This window comes from Patagioenas fasciata, chromosome 13, assembly GCF_037038585.1.
Source record: "Patagioenas fasciata isolate bPatFas1 chromosome 13, bPatFas1.hap1, whole genome shotgun sequence".
In the NCBI taxonomy this organism is placed as follows: Eukaryota; Metazoa; Chordata; class Aves; order Columbiformes; family Columbidae; genus Patagioenas; species Patagioenas fasciata.
Window position 1 is genome coordinate 14,946,956 of NC_092532.1, and position 19,100 is coordinate 14,966,055.

The 19,100-nt window shown below is 49.9% G+C and overlaps 1 protein-coding gene across 5 annotated transcripts in view; it reads right to left on the reverse strand.

Annotated features, from left to right (window-relative positions):
• The window catches only part of HYDIN (HYDIN axonemal central pair apparatus protein), a 144,614-nt gene that overhangs the window by 37,705 nt on the left and 87,809 nt on the right, over window positions 1-19,100 (reverse strand). For 3 of the 5 annotated variants that reach the window (XM_071814217.1, XM_071814219.1, XM_065848077.2), the window contains exons 24-36: window positions 11,931-12,123; window positions 10,702-10,944; window positions 9,807-10,016; window positions 8,777-8,914; window positions 6,526-6,703; window positions 5,870-6,000; window positions 5,083-5,216; window positions 3,945-4,081; window positions 3,016-3,143; window positions 2,708-2,899; window positions 2,166-2,315; window positions 866-1,105; window positions 402-570 (exon numbers count right to left, since the gene is read on the reverse strand). In XM_071814217.1, the coding sequence (XP_071670318.1) occupies window positions 402-570; window positions 866-1,105; window positions 2,166-2,315; window positions 2,708-2,899; window positions 3,016-3,143; window positions 3,945-4,081; window positions 5,083-5,216; window positions 5,870-6,000; window positions 6,526-6,703; window positions 8,777-8,914; window positions 9,807-10,016; window positions 10,702-10,944; window positions 11,931-12,123 (2,243 nt within the window). Of the gene's footprint in view, window positions 1-401; window positions 571-865; window positions 1,106-2,165; window positions 2,316-2,707; window positions 2,900-3,015; window positions 3,144-3,576; window positions 3,820-3,944; window positions 4,082-5,082; window positions 5,217-5,869; window positions 6,001-6,525; window positions 6,704-8,776; window positions 8,915-9,806; window positions 10,017-10,701; window positions 10,945-11,930; window positions 12,124-19,100 lie in introns of those variants that run through there. The other 2 variants (XM_071814220.1, XM_071814221.1) reach the window with 2 other exon arrangements.

Sequence of the window (19,100 nt, forward strand, 5' to 3'; positions counted from 1 at the left end):
CTGTCCAGGCTGTCTCTGCCCCAGGGGGAATTTTGAGCTTGTGGTTTTGTTGCTGGAAAGGAGCAAATATAAAATAGCCAGTGATGTTAGACCTGGCTCAACTGGCGGAAGAACTCATCCGATCTTACTCTTTGTGCCTAAGGGACACAAGTGGATATCCTGATTATGTCCCCATTCCATGGCAGGCAGGTATGAGTTTCCTCTGGCTGCACTCAGGGCTGGTAGAGGATGCATGTTACAAGCCACAGACTTTCACACAGGAATTCCTCCACCAGGCTGAGGAATTGGCAGCTGCTAAAAGCATGGGCTTTCCATGGAAAGGTGGTCATGGAGAGCTCAGGATATGTGGGCTGGACTCCCTGCTGTGTGCACACTCACGACAGCCAATGTCAAACCCTCACCATTGTCCTGGCCTGTTGATTCTCCAGTGTTGGACTTTGCCTGCTCATCCTGCAGCCTATTCTGGTCCTGATAGTACTCCAGCAGCTCCGGAGGCAGCTTCTCACCCGGGGCGCGCAGCGGCAGCAACAAGGTGTTGTGGCAATCGTAGTCCTTCAGCATCCGCAGGATCTGTGCACATAGTAAAGAGAAATCACACACAAGATGTATTTCTTGACTCCCATCGCATGAAGAGATTCCCTACCTTCTCCCTCCTTTCTCCCTCCCAACAACACGAACTATTCAAGCCCCTCCACAGCCTTCCAGCAGAGCTGGCTGGCCCTGAAACGCCACCAGGCTTTGCCACCAACTTTGCCCTGGGGATGTCTCCATCATCCCAGGATGGGAGATGGAGATGACCCTGGGAACGCTGGAGCACTGTGAAGCTACGGGAACATGTGTCTGTGGACCAGACCTTCCCTCTCACCTGTTCCTCAACAAGGTACTGCTCGTCAAACTCCAGTGAGTAAAACTCAATGGGGAACTCGCATGGGTTCCTCACCAGCACAGTCCCCTCCACCCCACAGCTGTAGGGCAGCAATGGTCCCAGCTCGAGTACAGTGGGGCTGAACTCCAGCTGTGGCTCCAATCCCCGGCCTGACACCTGTAGCCAGATGTGCTGGCTGCTCTGGCAAATGTTAATCTTCAGCTCGTTTCTGTAGAATTTCTGAAAAAGAGAGAAAGGCAGAAAGTTCTCCCATCAAGTCCCAGGTGACAGGGTCACAAATTCAACCCTTGCCCCTAGGTCAGGGTTGTTACTGGTACCTCTAAGGTAAATGGAAAACAGGTATTTACACACAGCAGAGGCTGAAGCACCTGCATGCTGGCTCTGAGTAACTGGGATGAATTGTGCTGTGAAGTATAACTGGATATTTTCATATCAGATGGATCTAAAATGGCATATCAGGTGTTTTCACCTAGTCATGAGGGAGCCCAATGCTCATGAGAAAGGTCCTCAGGGTTATGTTGCCCAGACACAGTCCTGGCAAACATCAGCTGCATGAAAGAGAGAGATGAGCTCTGACTGGCCAAAAATAAGGGTCACGTTCTCTGCTCAGAGCTTGGCTCTAGTCAAAGCCAGACACAAGATGGTGACATCTCTACAAGCAATTAAGAGATCTGTGGGACTGTTCCCAGGCATGGAAGCACTTGTGTCCACACTGTCACACACTGCCAGTTTCCAAGTCACAAGTGGCCACACACAAACTGCCTTTGGGGATGTTCCATCACTTAAGCGGATTCCCAAACTGTCTGAGAACACGCAGGCAGGCTGGGCCAGAGCCACAGGGACTGGCAGCAGCACACCATGGTAGGTGACCATCCTGCTGTGCCCAGGAAGGTGTCTGGTGGTTGTTGTCTGCTGGTACCAGCAGTAGGATTAACCTAGATTGGCCTTGCCAGGGTTATCCCCCACAAGTGTGCCAGCTGCTCAGCACCAGGGCATTGCAGCCTGTAAATACACTCAACACAGGGGGGAAGGTGAGGGGAAAAGGGCAGATTTCCCTCCACATGCCAAGAGAGAGTCACACCACAGTGCCCTGATGCTCTCTGTGCAAGCTCCACATGGGGATTTCAAAGCACCTCTCAGAAGAGTTTGCTGCAGGGGAAACTGAGGCACAACATGTATGGGGCTTGCAGAAAGCTTCTCATCTCCTCCTGCCTGCGCTGGGCTCCTGTTACCACACTGGTCTGCCAGACCTCCTGGGAGTGACACCTGCTGATCTCACCTCTTCTTTTGGTGAAAACCTGACTTGCACATGGCATCGCTCCCCTGGAGCGAGGGCTCCAGCTGAGGGCAGCACTTGGAAGATACGGGACTTGGTGTTCAGCTCCTGGAGCAGCCTCAGACGTATGTTCGCTGGCAAATGTTTGTCCACCTGAGCACAAAAAACAATTGCGTGAGGTCTCCTTGGTCTGTGAGGACAGAACCTCGGTTCCTGCAGTGCTGAGATACTGTCATGATGCTGAGAGCAGTCACATCCAAACCAGCCATGGCCACTACTGGCCTAGAACTGGAGGGAAAACATGTAGGCAGGGCAGGCAGATGGAGAGGCACTGTCCTCAAAAGAAGAGGAACAGGTGAAGGTGACAGAAGTGAGGTATCACCTAACAGGTTCAGATGAACCAGCCTTGCTCTGTGCCCTCCAACACTTCCTCAAAGGAGTTGTAGCTCAACTGCGTGCTCAGGCAGCCATAGGGGCAGAAAATGCAACTGAGGCAAATAAAACCCAACCAAGAAGGTCTGTGTTACATGTTGTCTGTCCTTTACCTTCTGAACAGGCTCATTCATGGTGATGAACCATTTACAGGGGACCTGGAGCCGATTGTGGAGCTGAACAGTTTCTTCCTGACACTGGCCACACTGGATAGCAGAGAACTGCAGTCTGTCTCTGGAGAGGCAGAGGGACGGCACAGTCACGTTGGCACGGAGGCGGAGGTGAAACGTGGGGCCTCCTGCAACCTAGTGAAGGACAGAGCATCCAGCTGAGAGTCAAGGTGACATCTGCTGCTGTGTCCGACCTGACAGCTGCCCCGAAAGGTGGTGCGGGCACAGGGAGGTGAGGAAGTATGTGGTACCTTGATGGGCATGAGCACGTCCACCTCTTCTCGTGGCAGGCTGGCACTTTGCGGGTCAAAGCGCACTTCAAATGTCTCTGTCTCACAGTAGGGCAGGTTCTTCACACGGTCCAGCTCCACTCTGAAACCTTGAGCAGATGAAAATAAAGCAGCTGAGATATACAATCGACATGAATGTGTCACAAGTATGTTAAGAATATATGGGTGTCCTGGCTGGCAGCATTTGCAGAGGAACCTGCCACTCTTTCTCCCTTGTCACCACACAAGGAGAAAGGGTGTTCTCAGCCAGAATCCAAGACCCACATGGTAAAGAGGAAACATATCAGTTGAGCAGCTCCAGCAGCACCTTCATCTGGCATCCCAGGGAAGGATGCACAGCCAAAGGAGAATTTCCAACTATGATTCCCCCAGACTGTGGTGCTCCCTGGAAAACAACTTAAATGAGACACCTGAATGCCCTTCAGACAATGAGTCACTGTCTGATGGTATCGCAGCCTTACCTCAAGGCCTGTTTTGATATATCAGATGACCTCACAGGCTGTTTTCTCAATCAAGGCTGAACAGAAGTGCTATGACATCATGATCTCTAAACAAAGTACTTCCAAACCACAAAGGGTCCCATCTGTCCGCAATACAAGCCCACAGAGTGCACAAAGAAACTCAGATGATGCTCGTGGTGGCCAAGAGCAGATGATGTTGAGAGGTGACCAAGGTGATGAGCCCACTTGGCCCATGCAATGAGGTGTTCAGGCAGTCACAGGCAGGCCAGGTCTCAGGGCACTGCTGGTCTGGAGAACTCTGGCTCTAAAGCAGAGGGTCCCAAGGAGAAAAAAGCTACATAAGCTCTCAAAAAAACTCCCCATGGCCAGTGGATTCAGCTAACCTGTCAGAGCTCCTACAAGCCCACATGAAGTTTCTCCGCTAGTTACCTGAGTCATGCAGGACCTGTCCATTGGCATGGAAGGACACAGGGAATTGTCCAGTGTTGGTGATCTTCACTATGTGTGTGTGGATGTTACCAAGAATGACGTAGCCAAAGTCCAGGACATACTCAGGCAGCTGAGCTCTGAAAGGAGGAGTAAGGGCAGTCAAACCACAGCCTGACTCAGTTTCCAAGTGGGTGGAAGATGCAAATAAAGTGGATATTTCTGTAACCACTGCTGTAAAAACTCAGCTCTACGCAGTGAAACCCAAGGCCTGACCATCTGGTGATAAGACTTCGGAAAGTCACAGGGAGTGTAGGTCTTAGCTAGCACTGGGGTGTTAAAATAAAATTAGTTTAAAATGGATACTGGTCACAGCTCCTCTGCTAAGAAAAGCTGTTGTAGATAAGTACACTGGACCTCCACTGGTCTCAGTGGAACTGCTGAGCCAGGGGTACAGCCCAAGCCTGACACTGCTTCAGGATCTTGTGATAAAATTTGCCCCAGAGGAATCTTCATGGTTCTGCAACCACATCTGTCCCAAAAGCAGCACCAGTAAATGTAGTAATCTACACCTATGAGATGCATGGGAAGGTATTTTTCCAGAGCAATCCCACTAAGGAAAACACACAAACCATCTCTTCTGCAGAGCACCATCTTCCTGAACTGGAGCATACAGTTCCCATGGCTCACCATGAAGAAGCAAAAGGAAGCACCATGTTACCCAGGTAAGCACTGAGGTCCCACCAGGATCCAAGCCGCTTGGATTTAGCGTTTTTCAAGCTACTACCTGTGCATCATCCTGCTCTTTTTGCTTAGCATGATCTGTTTGTTGGAAAAAAAAGGCCAGCTTTGAGTCACCTCTTTCAGAGCTGGTCAGCAGGACTGGTGCCCATGCTGTCTGGATAGGCTTGATGGTCTGCACCAGAGCCGTCTGTGGGGAACTGAGCACCCCCAAAGCTCGGGGTGGCACTGTAGAGGTGAGAACACTCAGTTTCCCACAGAGTCCATGTCAAAGCTTGCAGGATCACACCCTTCTGAAGGCCCCAGCTACGCACAGCTCTGCAGGCACAATGAACTCTCAGGAGCTGCTGGGTGTTACCCTTGGGGTGCCTGGAGACAGAGTACGGGAGCTCACACTAACTTGAGAAGCCTCTGACGAGCATGCTGGTCAAAGGCAGCGTCCTCTGGGGGAGCATCAGCAAGAGTTTTCTGCTGCTCCAGGGCGTGTTCCTTGATCAGCATCTCCTCCACCTGCATTTGCAGCAGAGTGCCAAGCTGCGAGAGGAAAGCAAGGATGGTGGCTGGTTAGCAAAAGCCCTTCCCAAAGCACAGGCTTGTCTCAGGATCCCACCCTGCTCTTGTTGAGAGGGATGGTGTGATTCTCCTGTCTTGCTGCTCAGTGTCTGCGACACCTCCTGTCTCTTAGCCAGGACCTTATCTGAAGGGAAATGAACTCCAGCATCTTCACCTGCCCAGTGACTCCTATAAAAGCTGATCTGGTCAGACAAACAAGCCAGGAACCTTCCAGTGCTTCATGTAGCTGCCTGCCCCCAGCCACTGCCCAAGCATCTTGGACAAAAGCTCTCTTGAAAAGGGAGCTACCACTACTAAGCTCTGTAAACTTGGCAGGGCTTGGGTTATGAGCAACAAATACCCCAGTGATAAACCTGCATCTCCTTCAAAGTACCATAAATCCAGTCAGGATCTCTCCCCGGGACAGTTAGGAAGCTCGTGCATCTACTGGAGGGACAACTGTCAGAGGTGGGCAGCCCCTGGGGCAAGGCTGAGCCAATGCATGACAATGGTCAGATGTGGCAGGGAGGTCTCAAGTGCCAGCAAGGCACTGGAAACCTGCTGCAGGGTGCAAGGGGCCCAAGTGACATGGCAGGAGGGTGGCACATGCCAAACAGGGCAGCAGTTGTTCTCACCACAGTGTCTGAGTCATCTGTGGGTGGCTCTGTGGTCGCAGCCTCCCCCGGAACAACGGCTTCATCGCTCTGTCTCTCTTTTTCCATCTTTTCTTTTGCCTTCTTGAGGACCTTCTCATATTTTTCATTTCCTGAAGGAAGAAAACATCCACAAATAGGGTGGGCGCAGCACCATTCCCATTTAAGCTAGGAAGTCCCACTCCTCTGATGCTGGCCTCTCTCAGAGAACACAACTCCTTGAGCAATCGATGGGAAGTGGATGCTGCTGCTCCTCTCTGAATCCTGATGTTCACTCCCACATCTGCCTCTCCAAGTATTTTTGGAACATGATGCAAATCCAACCCTGCCAAAACCCCTGCCAGCCCACATTACAGCTTTCCTAAGCATTTCTGTCCAGCCATTGTCTTTCCAGGACTCTGACAGATATGCTGGTGAGCTCTGCAGGATGGCTCCTGGGGCAAAGCCCACACAGGCTTGTCTGTGAGAGACTCAGCAAGCAGCCAGAGAGTTGAATGTTAGTCTGGCAGCCCTGACATCTCCAGGCTTTGGGGAGGTGGGTATGAGCTGCACTAGGGATGTATGACATGGGGTAAGAAAAACAAACCCAAAGCCCCCAAACAGAGGACCTTCCTGAGGAGCAGACAGGCAGTGCTCACCTTTGATGTTCCTGGGAAGGTCCAAGCAGATCCTGGGAAAGCTCGCCTCTCCTTTCAGGGAGATTTCGTCTGGTTCCAGGTGACCCACCTGGACCTTGAAAGTCTTGCAGAAGACTCCAGGCACTCCTGGCAGGTAATAGACTTTCAGCACTTGCTCCTTGCCAGGTTCAATGTGACCCTGCAGGGCATGGGAGAAGAGGGAGGGATGGCTCAGACAACAGACACACTGAGAATAGAAGGAAAGTTCTGAAGGATAAGAAAGCATCAGACAAACTCGCCTTCTGGCTTTCTTGTATCCCAAAGCCGAAGTCTCCCACACTAGGATGCAGTATCCCTTCAGAGGGCTTATAGGAATCATTCCCATGGGAAAGACCTACAGCACAGCTCTTCTGTCACAGTGTTCACCCTCTGCTAGCAAGAGCCAGACTCAATAAAAGGTCTTTTAACATCTACTATGGAAGGCGAGTGAAGTGCCCAGGCTCTCAGCAGGGCCAGCAGCTCCTGTCACAGCACATCAGTGGCTCCCAGGCTGATGTCGAGGGGCCTGACCTCTTATTAACAGATACCAATCAAACATCTTCTGCCTGTGCAGTTACACTGAGGGTACAACAAGCCTATCCAAACTGACAGTGACTGGCACATGCACATCTCTGGAAACACAGGAGCAGAGACTAGGATGAGACCCAGGGAAGGTGGTGTTGCAGGGAAGGACATCTCCAGGCTTCCAGAAGAGCTGTCTGGGCCCTGGGTGGTCTCAGGCCAGCCAGGTAGAGAGCAAATACAAGCAGACAGCAACACTGCTGTGGGTGACAGGACACAGTCGCAGCTTTCCTCAGCATGTGAGGCTGAACCCTCAGCTTCCCGCTCCCCTCCATGCTGCAGGGAGAAGCTGCTGAGTGGAACAGATCCTGGACAAACTGCCAGGGCTGGTGATGCTGTTACAGCAGCAACTGCATGGGTCCAAGCAGAGCTGTGTCTTCAGAAGCTCACAGGAAGAGGGCATCGGTGTGTCATCCCTTGTGGGAGACAGGCACAAAGAAATGTGAAATCCATTTGGCTTCCTCTTCCCATTGCAAAAAAGGACACAGATAGGAACACCGCTTCAGCTCAAAGACATCCAGACAGGACAGTGAAGGTGTGATGGTGGGAAGCTGCAAACCTCTCTTCTTGCTATTCCAACCCCACAAAGCTGGAGAAGTGAGGGGCCAAGTACAGGGGCTGTTAGAATTTCCAGCAAAGGAGCTTCATGCCCATACAAGAGAGTATTTAATTCCCGCTTAGTGCTGGCAGGGGGCAGGCAGGGTTTGTTGCAGGCAGGAACAAGCAGTAAGTCCCATCTGATCACACAGCCTGGGTGAAGTGACCCTCAGCAGTGCCTACACTGTCCAGCTCCAGTGCCAGCACCACTAGAGAGCACAGCAGTCAGGGTCCCAAGAGATATGGAAGCACCGGTGTCCCTGACAGCAGCTGTTGTGTGACAGCAAGGCCACCCGCTGGCTAAGGCCATCATTAAGGAAGGCTAGCAGGACTGTGCTTACTCAACCTTCTCTGCCCCCCAGCAATAATTCTTACAACTCTGTCTTTCCTAGCTGTGACTGCAACTCTCCTGGCAAGTTGTTTTTCTCCCCTCCCCACCCTTTTTCCTCCCTATAGAATAGTTTGTGTTGGAAGGGACCTTCAAAGCTCATTCAATCCAATCCCTGCCATGAGCAGGGACATCTGCACTCACATCGGGTAGTTTAGAGCCCTGTCCAGCCTGGCCCGGGATGTCTCCAGGGATGGGGCATCCACCACCTCTCTGGGCAACCTGGAGCAGTGTTTCACCACTCCCAGTGTAAAAAAATGTCTTCCTCATGTCTGGCCTGAATCTCCCCTCCTTTAGTTTAAAACCATCACCTCTTGTTCTGTTACAACAGGCCCTGCTAAAAAGTCTGTCCCCATCTTATCAGCCACTTTTAAGTACAGAAATGCTGCAATAAGGTCTCCCTGGAGCCTTCTCCAGCTGATCACCCCAACTCTCTCAGCCTGTCCTCCCAGCAGAGCTGTTCCAGCCTCAGATCATTTCTGTGGCTCCTCTGGCCCCTCTCCAACAGGTCCATGTCTGTCCTGTGCAGAGACCCCAGAGCTGGATCAGCACTGCAGGGGGGTCTCACCAGAGCAGAGGGGCAGAATCACTTCCCTTAACCTGTCTATCACGCTCCTTTCCCTGTAATCCTCTCCTGATCCAGGTTTCATCCCTGGCGCTACTCACCGTGCTGGGCAAGACCAGAGGCATGCCGGGCACTGGGCTGTCTGCAGGGGCTGTGCTGGGGTTCAGCACCATGTAGGTGAATCCAACCTTCCCGCTGTTCTGCAGGGTGACCTCTGCTTCGGTGACTTTGTTAAACAGCTGAAAAGAGGGCAGAGGAGTGGGAAGCTGAAGACACAGGTTCTGCTACTGTGAATCTCCTCCTGCTTTCATTGGGATGGGAACAAATAAACACAACACAGGAGAGAAGCAGGGGAGGAGGAGATATGGGCACTTGACTCTCCTTGGTTAATGTGGGGAACCCACAGGGCACCTCTTAGCCCTACAGAGGAATAGATATTCACAGCAGCAGGCAGAGAGGAAATACCAACCACAAACATCAGCAATAAAGAAACCAAAGAGGATGCAAATCCTCTGCGCCCTTTGAGGTGTCATCTAACAGCCAGCTGAAACAAAGGAAGAGGCATCAAGACATTTTAACAAAAAAAGGCATCCACATGCAAGTATTTGCAGACCTTGCAGTGACAGCAAAAGGAGAGACAGTGCAACATGTGCAGGGCCAGCAGCTGGAAAGATCTGTAGGGTTTTTAATGGAAAATAAGTCGGGATTATTCTGAGACATTCTCTCCAGCTATGGTGATAGGGAAGCCAAATTTAACTTCCTCCCTGGACTATTTTGTTGATTAATCAAGACCACTCACAAAGAGCATCTCCTTGGACCTCAGGTTTTAGGGGCAGATCAGCAGATGGATGTCTTGGGTACATGTTCTTCCAGAGATCACCACTAGGATCCTGCCTGCCCCAGGAGGCACCATTAACTACCGTGAAGAGGAGGAATTCCCAGCTTTGGCAGGGCTGGAAATGCCATTAAAAACCAGCTTGGATACAGAACATATCACTCAAAGGTTGTACTTCCAAGCCATACAGCCAACAAGGTAATTGGGTATGGGAGAGAGCCCTAGATCTAGGTGGCCAACAACCCAGTGGTGATGGTTTCAAGACAAGGATGTCTACCAAGAGAAACACGTGGTACCTGCAGCCCACAGTTGATCTCCGTGGTGTCTAGGAGGTAGTTGATAAGTGAAGCCTCCCCACTCAGTGCGACCTCATAGGTTGGACCTCCCTCCACCCTGCACAGCGCTGTGACATGGGTGACGATGTTTGCATGGCCAAAGAAGGTGAACGTGACCTGCTGGCTCTCGCCCGGCTGCAGCATGCCGTACAGCGGCTGGATGTCAAAAACCTGGAGGTAGGGAAGGAGAGATTGAGGTGTGGAGGATCAAAATCAATGCAGAAGAGCAGCCATGGCTTAGAGCAAAGGGCAGTCATAGCTGGAGGGGTCTCTTCCTCAAACACAGGTTAAATCATCCTAATCTCATCCTGCATCCATCCTACTTAGTGGTGGAGGGACCATGGGAAAAATCATCTCCCATACTCGCTAATTAACGCTTAAATTAATACACTACATTAAAGTAATACGGGAGGTCTCCTGGCAGCAATAAATTCTCTTTGCTGCAGAACTTGCCTTTAAAAACACTTTTTACTGCCTCCAGAAAAAACACAAGACACAGAGGTGAGAGCCCTTGGAGCCAGGAGAGGACTCCAGCCCAGCTCAGCTGACTCTTGATGTTTTTCACTCTCTCCTTGATTTCCACACTGCTCTCCCAAGATGCTACAGCAAAAGCTACTCCAGATCAGTTACAAGATTAATAATGCACTCTATGGGTGCTGCACAGGTAACGTACTGGGTGAACCCTACGACATGTCCCACATGGCCTCTCCAATGACCAGTTGCTTCAGCAGTGCTGGGTGATGCACTTGGAGACGTGAGGCCACTCTGAGCAGCCCGGAGGACCACCAGTGGGAGGAGGGGCTACATAACTGCTTGTCATGCTGGAAATAATGAAGACAGACAGATTCCCACTTACCTCCTCCACTCCCAAAGCAAGGGGCTCTGTCTCCACAAACTGCATCAATTCCTTGATCTTCACTGGGTGCTCAGCCTCTGCAGCACCTTCAGCCTCCCCAGCACCTTCAACCTTCCCAGCACCATCTGGCTCTGCAGCAACTACAGCCTCACCAGCACCATCTTCACCTTCGCCAGCACCTTCAGCCTCTCCAGCACCTTCCAGCTCAACATCTTCAGATTCTTCAGCAGTGGATGGCTGTGGCTGGAAAACAAGTACCATGGGCTGCAGTAAGCAGCTGGCTGGTCTGGGCAAGACCATTCTGCTACAGGTTCCACCACCTCATCAAGCTAGGAGCAGTCAAGATGGGACCTGGGTGCAAAGTAAGTAGGGTTATGTCCATGCCTTCAGTTGCACATGGGTTCAAGCCCACCCACAGATGAGACATGGGCTCCATCTGCACTTCCCACACGCAAGCTTGCAGGAGGAAGTTGGGTGCATCCAGCACTTGGTCCTGGCAGAGATCTCAAGGGCACTTTGCACCTTCGTGCCAGTCTGGCTTTGCTCACTCCTGCCCAAGGAACACGCTGAGAACCCCATGCCTGGACAGGTTAGGCTTTCTGTGACAAAACCAGGAACACAGCTGCAAGTGTGAATTATTAAAACCCGGAAAATATGGACTTAGAAAGTGCTTGACACAACTATCCTACTTTAGATGGTGTTTAGGTTTCATCCTGTGCACTCATCACTGATGGAGAGCTGAGCATCTCCAATGTTCTCCTCAATGGCACCTTCCAGAAGAAAGTTTCTGACACCTATTTCTAAACAAGGGCTTTGTGGTTGCTCTTGAAGATTAAGAAGATTTAGGACTTGGGCAGAATCTGCAAGAATACTAACAACACATCCTTAGATCCAACCTCCCCAGCAGATAAAGCACATGGGAGGGAAGATTTTTCTCACACAAGTGTTTCTCTGTTGTCTCCATGTTTTCAAACCTAGAAAAGCTTTGCCAAGCATGAATTCCCAAAGATGCTAACCCATATCTTTCCTAGGGCTACAGTCTCCCACCTCCCCAGGGAGGTTATGTGGATACTGCCTTGATACAGTGACACAAGCAGAAGACAAAACTGCAATCCAGATGTATCCTTAAAAGCAACTCTGGATCCCTACTTATCCAGGTCCATGAGCATGGCTTTTCACTAGGAAGCCAGGGAAGGCAACACAGGCAGTAGGTATACAGGAAAATCTACCTTGGCTTCCAGAGAATCATCTGCATGTGCTGGTTCTTGGGCATGATCCCCTGCCACTCCCAGGGCTTCTGCTGGTTCCTCCGCATCCCTGTCCCTGCAGCTGCTCTCTGCAGAGTCCAAGCACTCTGACCAGACTCCCTCCTCCTCTGGTGGTTGCGGTTTGGTGAAAAATTTAGGTGTTGGAGGGCTGAACCTGGAAAATAAAATAAGTTTGAACATGAGAAAAGGACAGAGGTGAATCACAGAATCATTTTGGCTACAAGAGATCAAGACCATTGAGTCCAATCATGACCCTAACTCTGGCACTAGCCCATGTCCCTAAGACATCTACATATCTTTTACACCCCTCCAGGGATGGTGACTCCACCACTGGCGTGGGCAGCCTATTTCAGTGCTTGACAAACCTTTTGGTGAAGAAATTTTTCCTAATATCCAATCTAAACCTCCCCTTGTGCACTTTAAGGCCATTTCCTCTCATCCTGTCACTTGCTACTTGGGAGAAGAGACCAACGCCCTCCACGCTACAACCTCCTTTCAGGTAGTTATAGAGAGCAAGGTCTACCCTCAGCCTCCTTGGGAAGGCAGAAAGCACAGAAGGAAAGGAAAAGAGACACCAACTGTGTGAAAAAGTGAGACTGAGACACAAAGGAGCAGATGTTAACAGCCACGAGCCAGTACAGACCTATGGGTGCCCTCCTGAAACACCCACTGCCACAGACCGTGCCTTCCCCACCCAGAATCATTGAATGTCTTGAGGTGGAAGGGACCCAACAAGGACCATCAAGTCCAACTCCTGTCCCTGCACAGGATAACCCCAAAATTCACACCATGTGTCTGAGGGCATTGAATTGGTTAACCCCAGGACAAGGAAACAGCATTGCAGAGCAAAAGAAGGACCTAAGGAAGAGGAGAGCTGCCCACTCTGGGATGCACAAGAGTTTATTATTATGGGCAGTCAAAGCACGATGGAGTGGTGGGATCTGAGGACGCACAGAATGTGCCAGTGAAATGAAGGCTTCTGAGGAGGCCATGATTTCAGCACTACAAATTTTTAGTTCCAGAGTCATCTTTTGAAGGCATTTTGGAGATCTCTAAGCATCAGAATTAAGAAAGAAGAACTTTTACAATAGAAATGTAAGTATTTCAAAGGCACAACACTATACTATGAAGGTCCAAAGGAAGAAGTTTTGCAGCTCTACTAGATATTTATCCTGAATACTCCCCCTGACAGTTACCTGTAGCTGTCAGACACCAGCATCACTGCTTGCTTGTACATTCTGTGTGATCAGGCAAGAACAGGGGTGGAGCCGCAGCCTGCGGTGCCCTGACCAGACAGGCCCCCATGGAGCCCATTGTGGGACAACCCCCCACACACAAGGCAATGTGGAAAGACACGTGGAACAATTCCAGGCAAAGGCTCACAATTAAACAGCCCATTGATCCCAATGAGTGTCAAATCGGCAGCAATTAGCACTCTGAGGAAAGAAGCTTTAGTAATTTTTAATCAATATACTGCAAAATGTCGATGATAAGATGCAGCTCCCTGCTGCACCGCAGATATTCCACGGTTGCAGAACAACTGCTCCAACAGCATCTATTGCTAAAAGGGCAGCAGCTCTGCTGAAACAAGGTTGTAACTGACATGGCACTTACTGATAGCATGATTACCTGATTACCTCCCCAGCAGTTTCTAAACACAAACTCTTTGAGGACAAATTTGGCAAATGATTCAGCAAAGCAGCTCAATGGCTCATTCTATGAACAAAGCTGAGTTTATAGTTTGATCAACATCTGTCAGTAAAAAGTATGTGGTTTAACATTTCCAAATGCTCCCAGGTGACTCAGATTACATTCCCACTTCTAAATCACAGCAGGTGCTCGCAGTAATTCTGCTCATCTTTCTAATGCCACACAGATGGACACACTCCAACTACGCCTGCCTGTCACCTTGTCTGATTGCAAGTGTTCCACATCAGCAAACGAGGTGGATTTTTACAGCAAGCTGGGTGCTTCATCCCCAGATAGGAATTCAGGACCTTTAATGAGTATTTGTCTTTAGCTTTGTAGATTATCTAAGGCTGGTGTTCATTTCTGGATTAGAGGATCTGCTTTTCACAAACCCCAAGAGGTCCCACAGACACATACAAGAACAAGGCTTGGCCCAGGTGAGCTTCCTTGAGCAGGGACCAACGAGCAGCAGTGCTGTCACCCCTCTACCTGCTGCTGGGACCCTAGTGGGGGACCCTGAGCAAGACCTTGGTACTGTCCACATGGAAAAACACACCAGGACTAGAGGCAATGAAGGCGTTTTGCTCGCCCCTGCAAAGCATTGCCCATTTCCAGTCCCATCCCAGCCAAAGCACCTTGATACATGTCAGGGTGCACTTGTGGGTGTCCAAGCTGCTCAACACCTCCAGCAGCCACTAACTTGAACATCTGCATAAGGGTGAAGTTAAATTCAGCTCTGCTGTGACAAGGCAGCAGAAGGTAAAGAGCAATGATAATGAATGCAAAAGAAAAAACAAATAAAAAATCTTCAGTTTAATATATGTGCTATGGTCACACCCCACAGCCACCTCTGGGTGGCCTGCAGCTAAAAACTGCTTCTCCAGGGTGATAAGGGAGGTGCCTGCAGCACAGAGATACAAATCTCCAGGGCCAGGAGCACCTCAAATCCCTCCGGCTACTCACCAGTCCAGCGCAGGGGTCTGGCCATCACTGCAGTGGCTGTCCCAAAACCACTAGCTGTGATCCATCCTAGCAGTGAAATTAAACTGCAGCTCTTAGAGCTGCTTGTGATAAATACTGCAGGTTAATAACAACTCCTGAGGAGAGCTAAACTGCCGAGATGGAAAATCCATAATCATTTATTAAATTACCTTTAGTTTTATAGAATGGTTTGAGGCAACTTCACAGGACTGCGGTGCCTAGACAACAACAATATTTTTTACTCTAAACTAGAAGCCCTCTGGGACCTGGTGCTGGGAGATGATGTGATTAGCGAGTCCTGCTGCGGAGAAGCACAAAGCACAGTGAGGGACTTTTTCCAGTGGGGGAAAAGTCAAAATAAATAACAAGAAGTATAACATGAAAATGAAAGGAGTGAGGAAGCCAAGGTGGGGATAGAAACCTGACCCTTGGGACAAGAAGTCTTCCTGGCATTAAAAGGGGTTGTCTTAGAGAAGGAGAGGAAGATAAGGTGTTCAGCATCAGATCAGGCTTTAGGCAGCTCTTTCTCTGATGTGAATTGGCACATTCCAGCATCTTCAGACAAAGGTGGTGAATGCAGGGAGGAAGAAAAAGAGCAGAAAGCAGTTCCTCCAGCTGCAGAGAGGACCCAGCCCAAACCAGAGGGGCCAGAGGGCTGTGGAAGTGCCTCCACCAGCACCGTGCAGCTGGGACAAGGAGCCTCCTGACATAAGCAGGCCAGCCTGGAGCTGCAGGAGCTGAAAGCAAGGTGTTAATCTCTCTGGGTCTGTCTCATCCAACCCAGCCACCCCTCACATGAGATGAAACACAGCCAAGAATGTAACCGTGGGGATCTAATGGGAGCACAGGCAGATCAACACCAAGGAGAGTAGAATCCTTCCTACTGGGGCCAGGACAATCTTGTGCCACCCACTGTCCCCAACCTCTGAGACATTAGTAAAAAAAAAAAAAAATAAATATCTCAGCCTGTCTCTTGGTTTCTGAGCCTGCTAGGGACACAGCTTCACACCGCTTCCCACACCCGCCTCCCAAAATAGAGGAGCTAGAAATCACACTGCTTCTGCAAACTAGATGTGAAAATTCATGCAGGAAGATGTGACCTTGCCAGCTCGGGCTGTGCAAGAGCCAGCAACATCAGGATAGGCACCCCAAAACTTTAACGGGAATGCTGAGGCCTCTGTAGCTCCTGCCAGCACCAAGGACATGTGCCAGAAGCCACCATCCCTTCACACTCAATGTAAGAGTTTCAACCATGTTGAGTGGCTTCTCCAGGGCACAGCACCCTCATCCCAGCCCCCAAGAACCACCCACTGGTGCACCCCTTAGGCACAGCCACAGCACTGTGTGAAAATAAGGCTCCCAACAAAGCACGAGCTCTTTTCAGGTTACCACAGGGCTGAGTACTGGAGACCATATGGCCATCAGGCATCTAAACAGGCTTATGAGCCCCTACAATGTATATTTATTTCTTCTTCAGGCCATCAGATGAATGGAGCAAGGCACAGACATCTCAAGGATGCTTGTAACTGAAAGTAAAATAATACAATACAGGAGTAAACGGACAACCTTCCCAGTGCACTGTGTGGGAGCACTGGGCTTGAGCTGGGCCACCTGGCCAGCAGCTGAAGAAGTCAGTGATGATGGTTTGCCCTCATCAGCAGTGACTATTAAACTGTATTTCATCCAAATAACCCTGAAACCTATTTATTTGCTGGGAAAGATCCCCCTGCTGAGCCAGAGTTTGTCTATTTACTGAACCACCCACTGAAATTCAGACCAGGCAGTGGAGAGAGAGAGAGAGAGAGAGAAGCAACATCACTGCAGTGAGATTTGACACCTCCAGCTTCTGTCTTGCACATGCTGGAAATGATTAAGATGGATTTGGATTTTATCTGAATGCAGTGGGTGGTCCTGGGGATGTCCCACTGTGACCAAACATTAATTAACTTGAAGTTAATACACAGTTTTAACAGCCACTTATTTGAGTAAAAAAAAAAAAAGTCACTTTCGATAGGTGAGAGAGAATATTGATTTCTTGTTTGAAAGTAGAAATTGTGTGGAAATGGAGGCAGAGATGTTACTACTGGAAAAAAGCAAAGTGCCTCACATTCCTGGGGCAGCAACAAACCCCCCCCACCCTTACCTTTTAGCAGTAGCCACAGGATTTCATTCTGGGATGCACTGAGAGTCCTCGGCTCCTGCTGAAGCCCACAAACCTCAACTGCATCATCATTTTCAACAAGAAGAGTCGGGGGAGGCTCTGAGGTCCCTCAGGCTCCTTCTGACACAGTTCCTGCCTCTCACAAAGTATTTCCAAGGGATGTGGCTGGTCTGGTTTTGCAGGGTGCAGGTGTTAAAGCTCCTCAGATACCCTGGCCCAACTTAAAGTGCAGGTACACAGCCAGTCTTCCTGGGGATCACCCTCAGGCAGCAGTACTCACCTCTCTTGACAAGTTATAGCCCTAGAAAAAGTCTCCAGTTTTTCTGATTTGCACTAATTTTACAGACAGCAAAACATTACCTATTAAGTCCTTCCTCATGCTTTGCATATCAGCCAGGTGATTTATAAGCTCCTGATCCTCCATCAGACAGAAAAATGCTTCTCAATCAGACTCCAGCCAAAGGTCCCTCTGAACAAATCAGTAGCTCTAATGACAAATACAATTCATAGTCTTTGTTCAAAATTAAACAAGCCCCAACAGCTGTAATTTGGAGATACTATTTAAAGTAATGAGCACCAATTACCACCTCAGCAGCTACTTTAAAAATTGGTTCTGCAAATAGACAACTGTATTGACTCCTGTGACTAATAGCAAGGGAGAAGAGATGTGCTACAGTTGCCTTTGTGGCAGGGATCCAGACACTCACCATTCTGAGATGTCTTCATGGGGTCAAGCCTGAGAGCTTGGCAAACCACAAAGGGTATGGCTGCAAAGGTTAAAAATACTAGAAAGCAGGGGGAACAACAGAACAGGTTGGGAATAACCAGCTGACAGCAGCAGACCAGTCCTGGGTGTGTTATGCAATCAGAAGGCTCCAAGCCATGGAAGAACGTATTTCTCAATCTGCCTTCTCCTTGGGGCAAAGGCTGCAGGAAACTGAAGCTGGATCTCAGCAAGGTTGTAAAAGGGATGAACAGGACACAGCCTAAGGTCACAAGGACCAGGCTGGGTGGGTTTGTCAGGCCAGCTTCACCCTTCAAGAAGCCAAAAAAAAGAAAAGCAGCTTGAGACTGAGCTGAGGCATCCTGGGGGTCGAGGACTAGCATGTCCTGTGCTCCAGGTGTCTTGTTGCACCCCACAGCAGCCTGCAAAGAGCTCAAAAGACCTGACCAAGCAACCTCTGGAGCACTGCGGCTTGCAGCTGCACCATAGGGGAACCAAACCATGGGGACAAGCTCACAGCACGGCTGCCAGCCTCTCTGCTCACCAGCTGGCACCGCTGCCTCTCTGCAGTGCCAACCACAGAGCAAGGAAAAGGAAGGAAATGAAACTATGAAGTGCATCCTGAAGTCCTCACCTAGATGGAAACATCCCTGCTCATCTTGAGTGCTTCTGCTGAACCCCAGAAGGTGTCTCCACTGGCCTGTGCTGATGTGGGTTGGCCAGCGTGCCATGGGCAGGCAGTGATGCCACAGCCCAGCACAGCCTCCCAACGGGACTCTGTGGCAGGTCACCCCAGGGAAAGGCAGGGAAAAGTAAAGCAGCAAGGATAAAAAGACAACACAACAGAAAAAGAAAAAAACAAAAACAACCCCTTTGTTTTAATATACTTCCTAGGGTCACATCCCAAAATAGACAGGCACTGCAGCTCCAACCCTCTGAGCACGTAGGCATCACCATCCATCCCCTGTCCAGAAGGAGCAGGGCTCCTCACACCAGCAGAAATCACAGATTTAAGGCTGTGTGTGGCTTTTACCCTGTATAAAAGGCTTGTTAACATCACTGCTGAGTTATTATTAAAGGTCACTCACATAGTACAAGATGATGATTTCCCTGCTTCACAGAGAGCAAGGCAAGACGTACTCTTGGGAAACGTGGCCCCACTGAGCTGCTGAGGACAGGGCGAGGGATGATCAGACGGGACTGGTCTGGTCCAGGCGACATTGGGGACAGCAGAGGACAAGTGCAGGGTGATGAAGGCAAGTAAGAGAGGGGACAGTTATCACCAAAGAGGAAGGAAGCAAAGAGCAAGCTCACAGCTGGAAAGGTTTCCTGTGAAAAAGATAGATGACTCCCCAAAGTGCAAAGAGATTTGACAAACAGATTCAAGCTTGGCTTGACCCCCTACTGCGAGGAGCTTAAAGGTTTCTCAGCTACCCTGTGAAGCCAGGGGTGCACCAGCAAAGAGCACAGCAATACTATGAATGACACTCTTGAGCAGAGCAATGCCAGTGGGTCCAGACAGATTTTCCCTTAAGAAAAGCTGTTCGATGCACAGCTTGCAGGAAGCAGGAAAAGA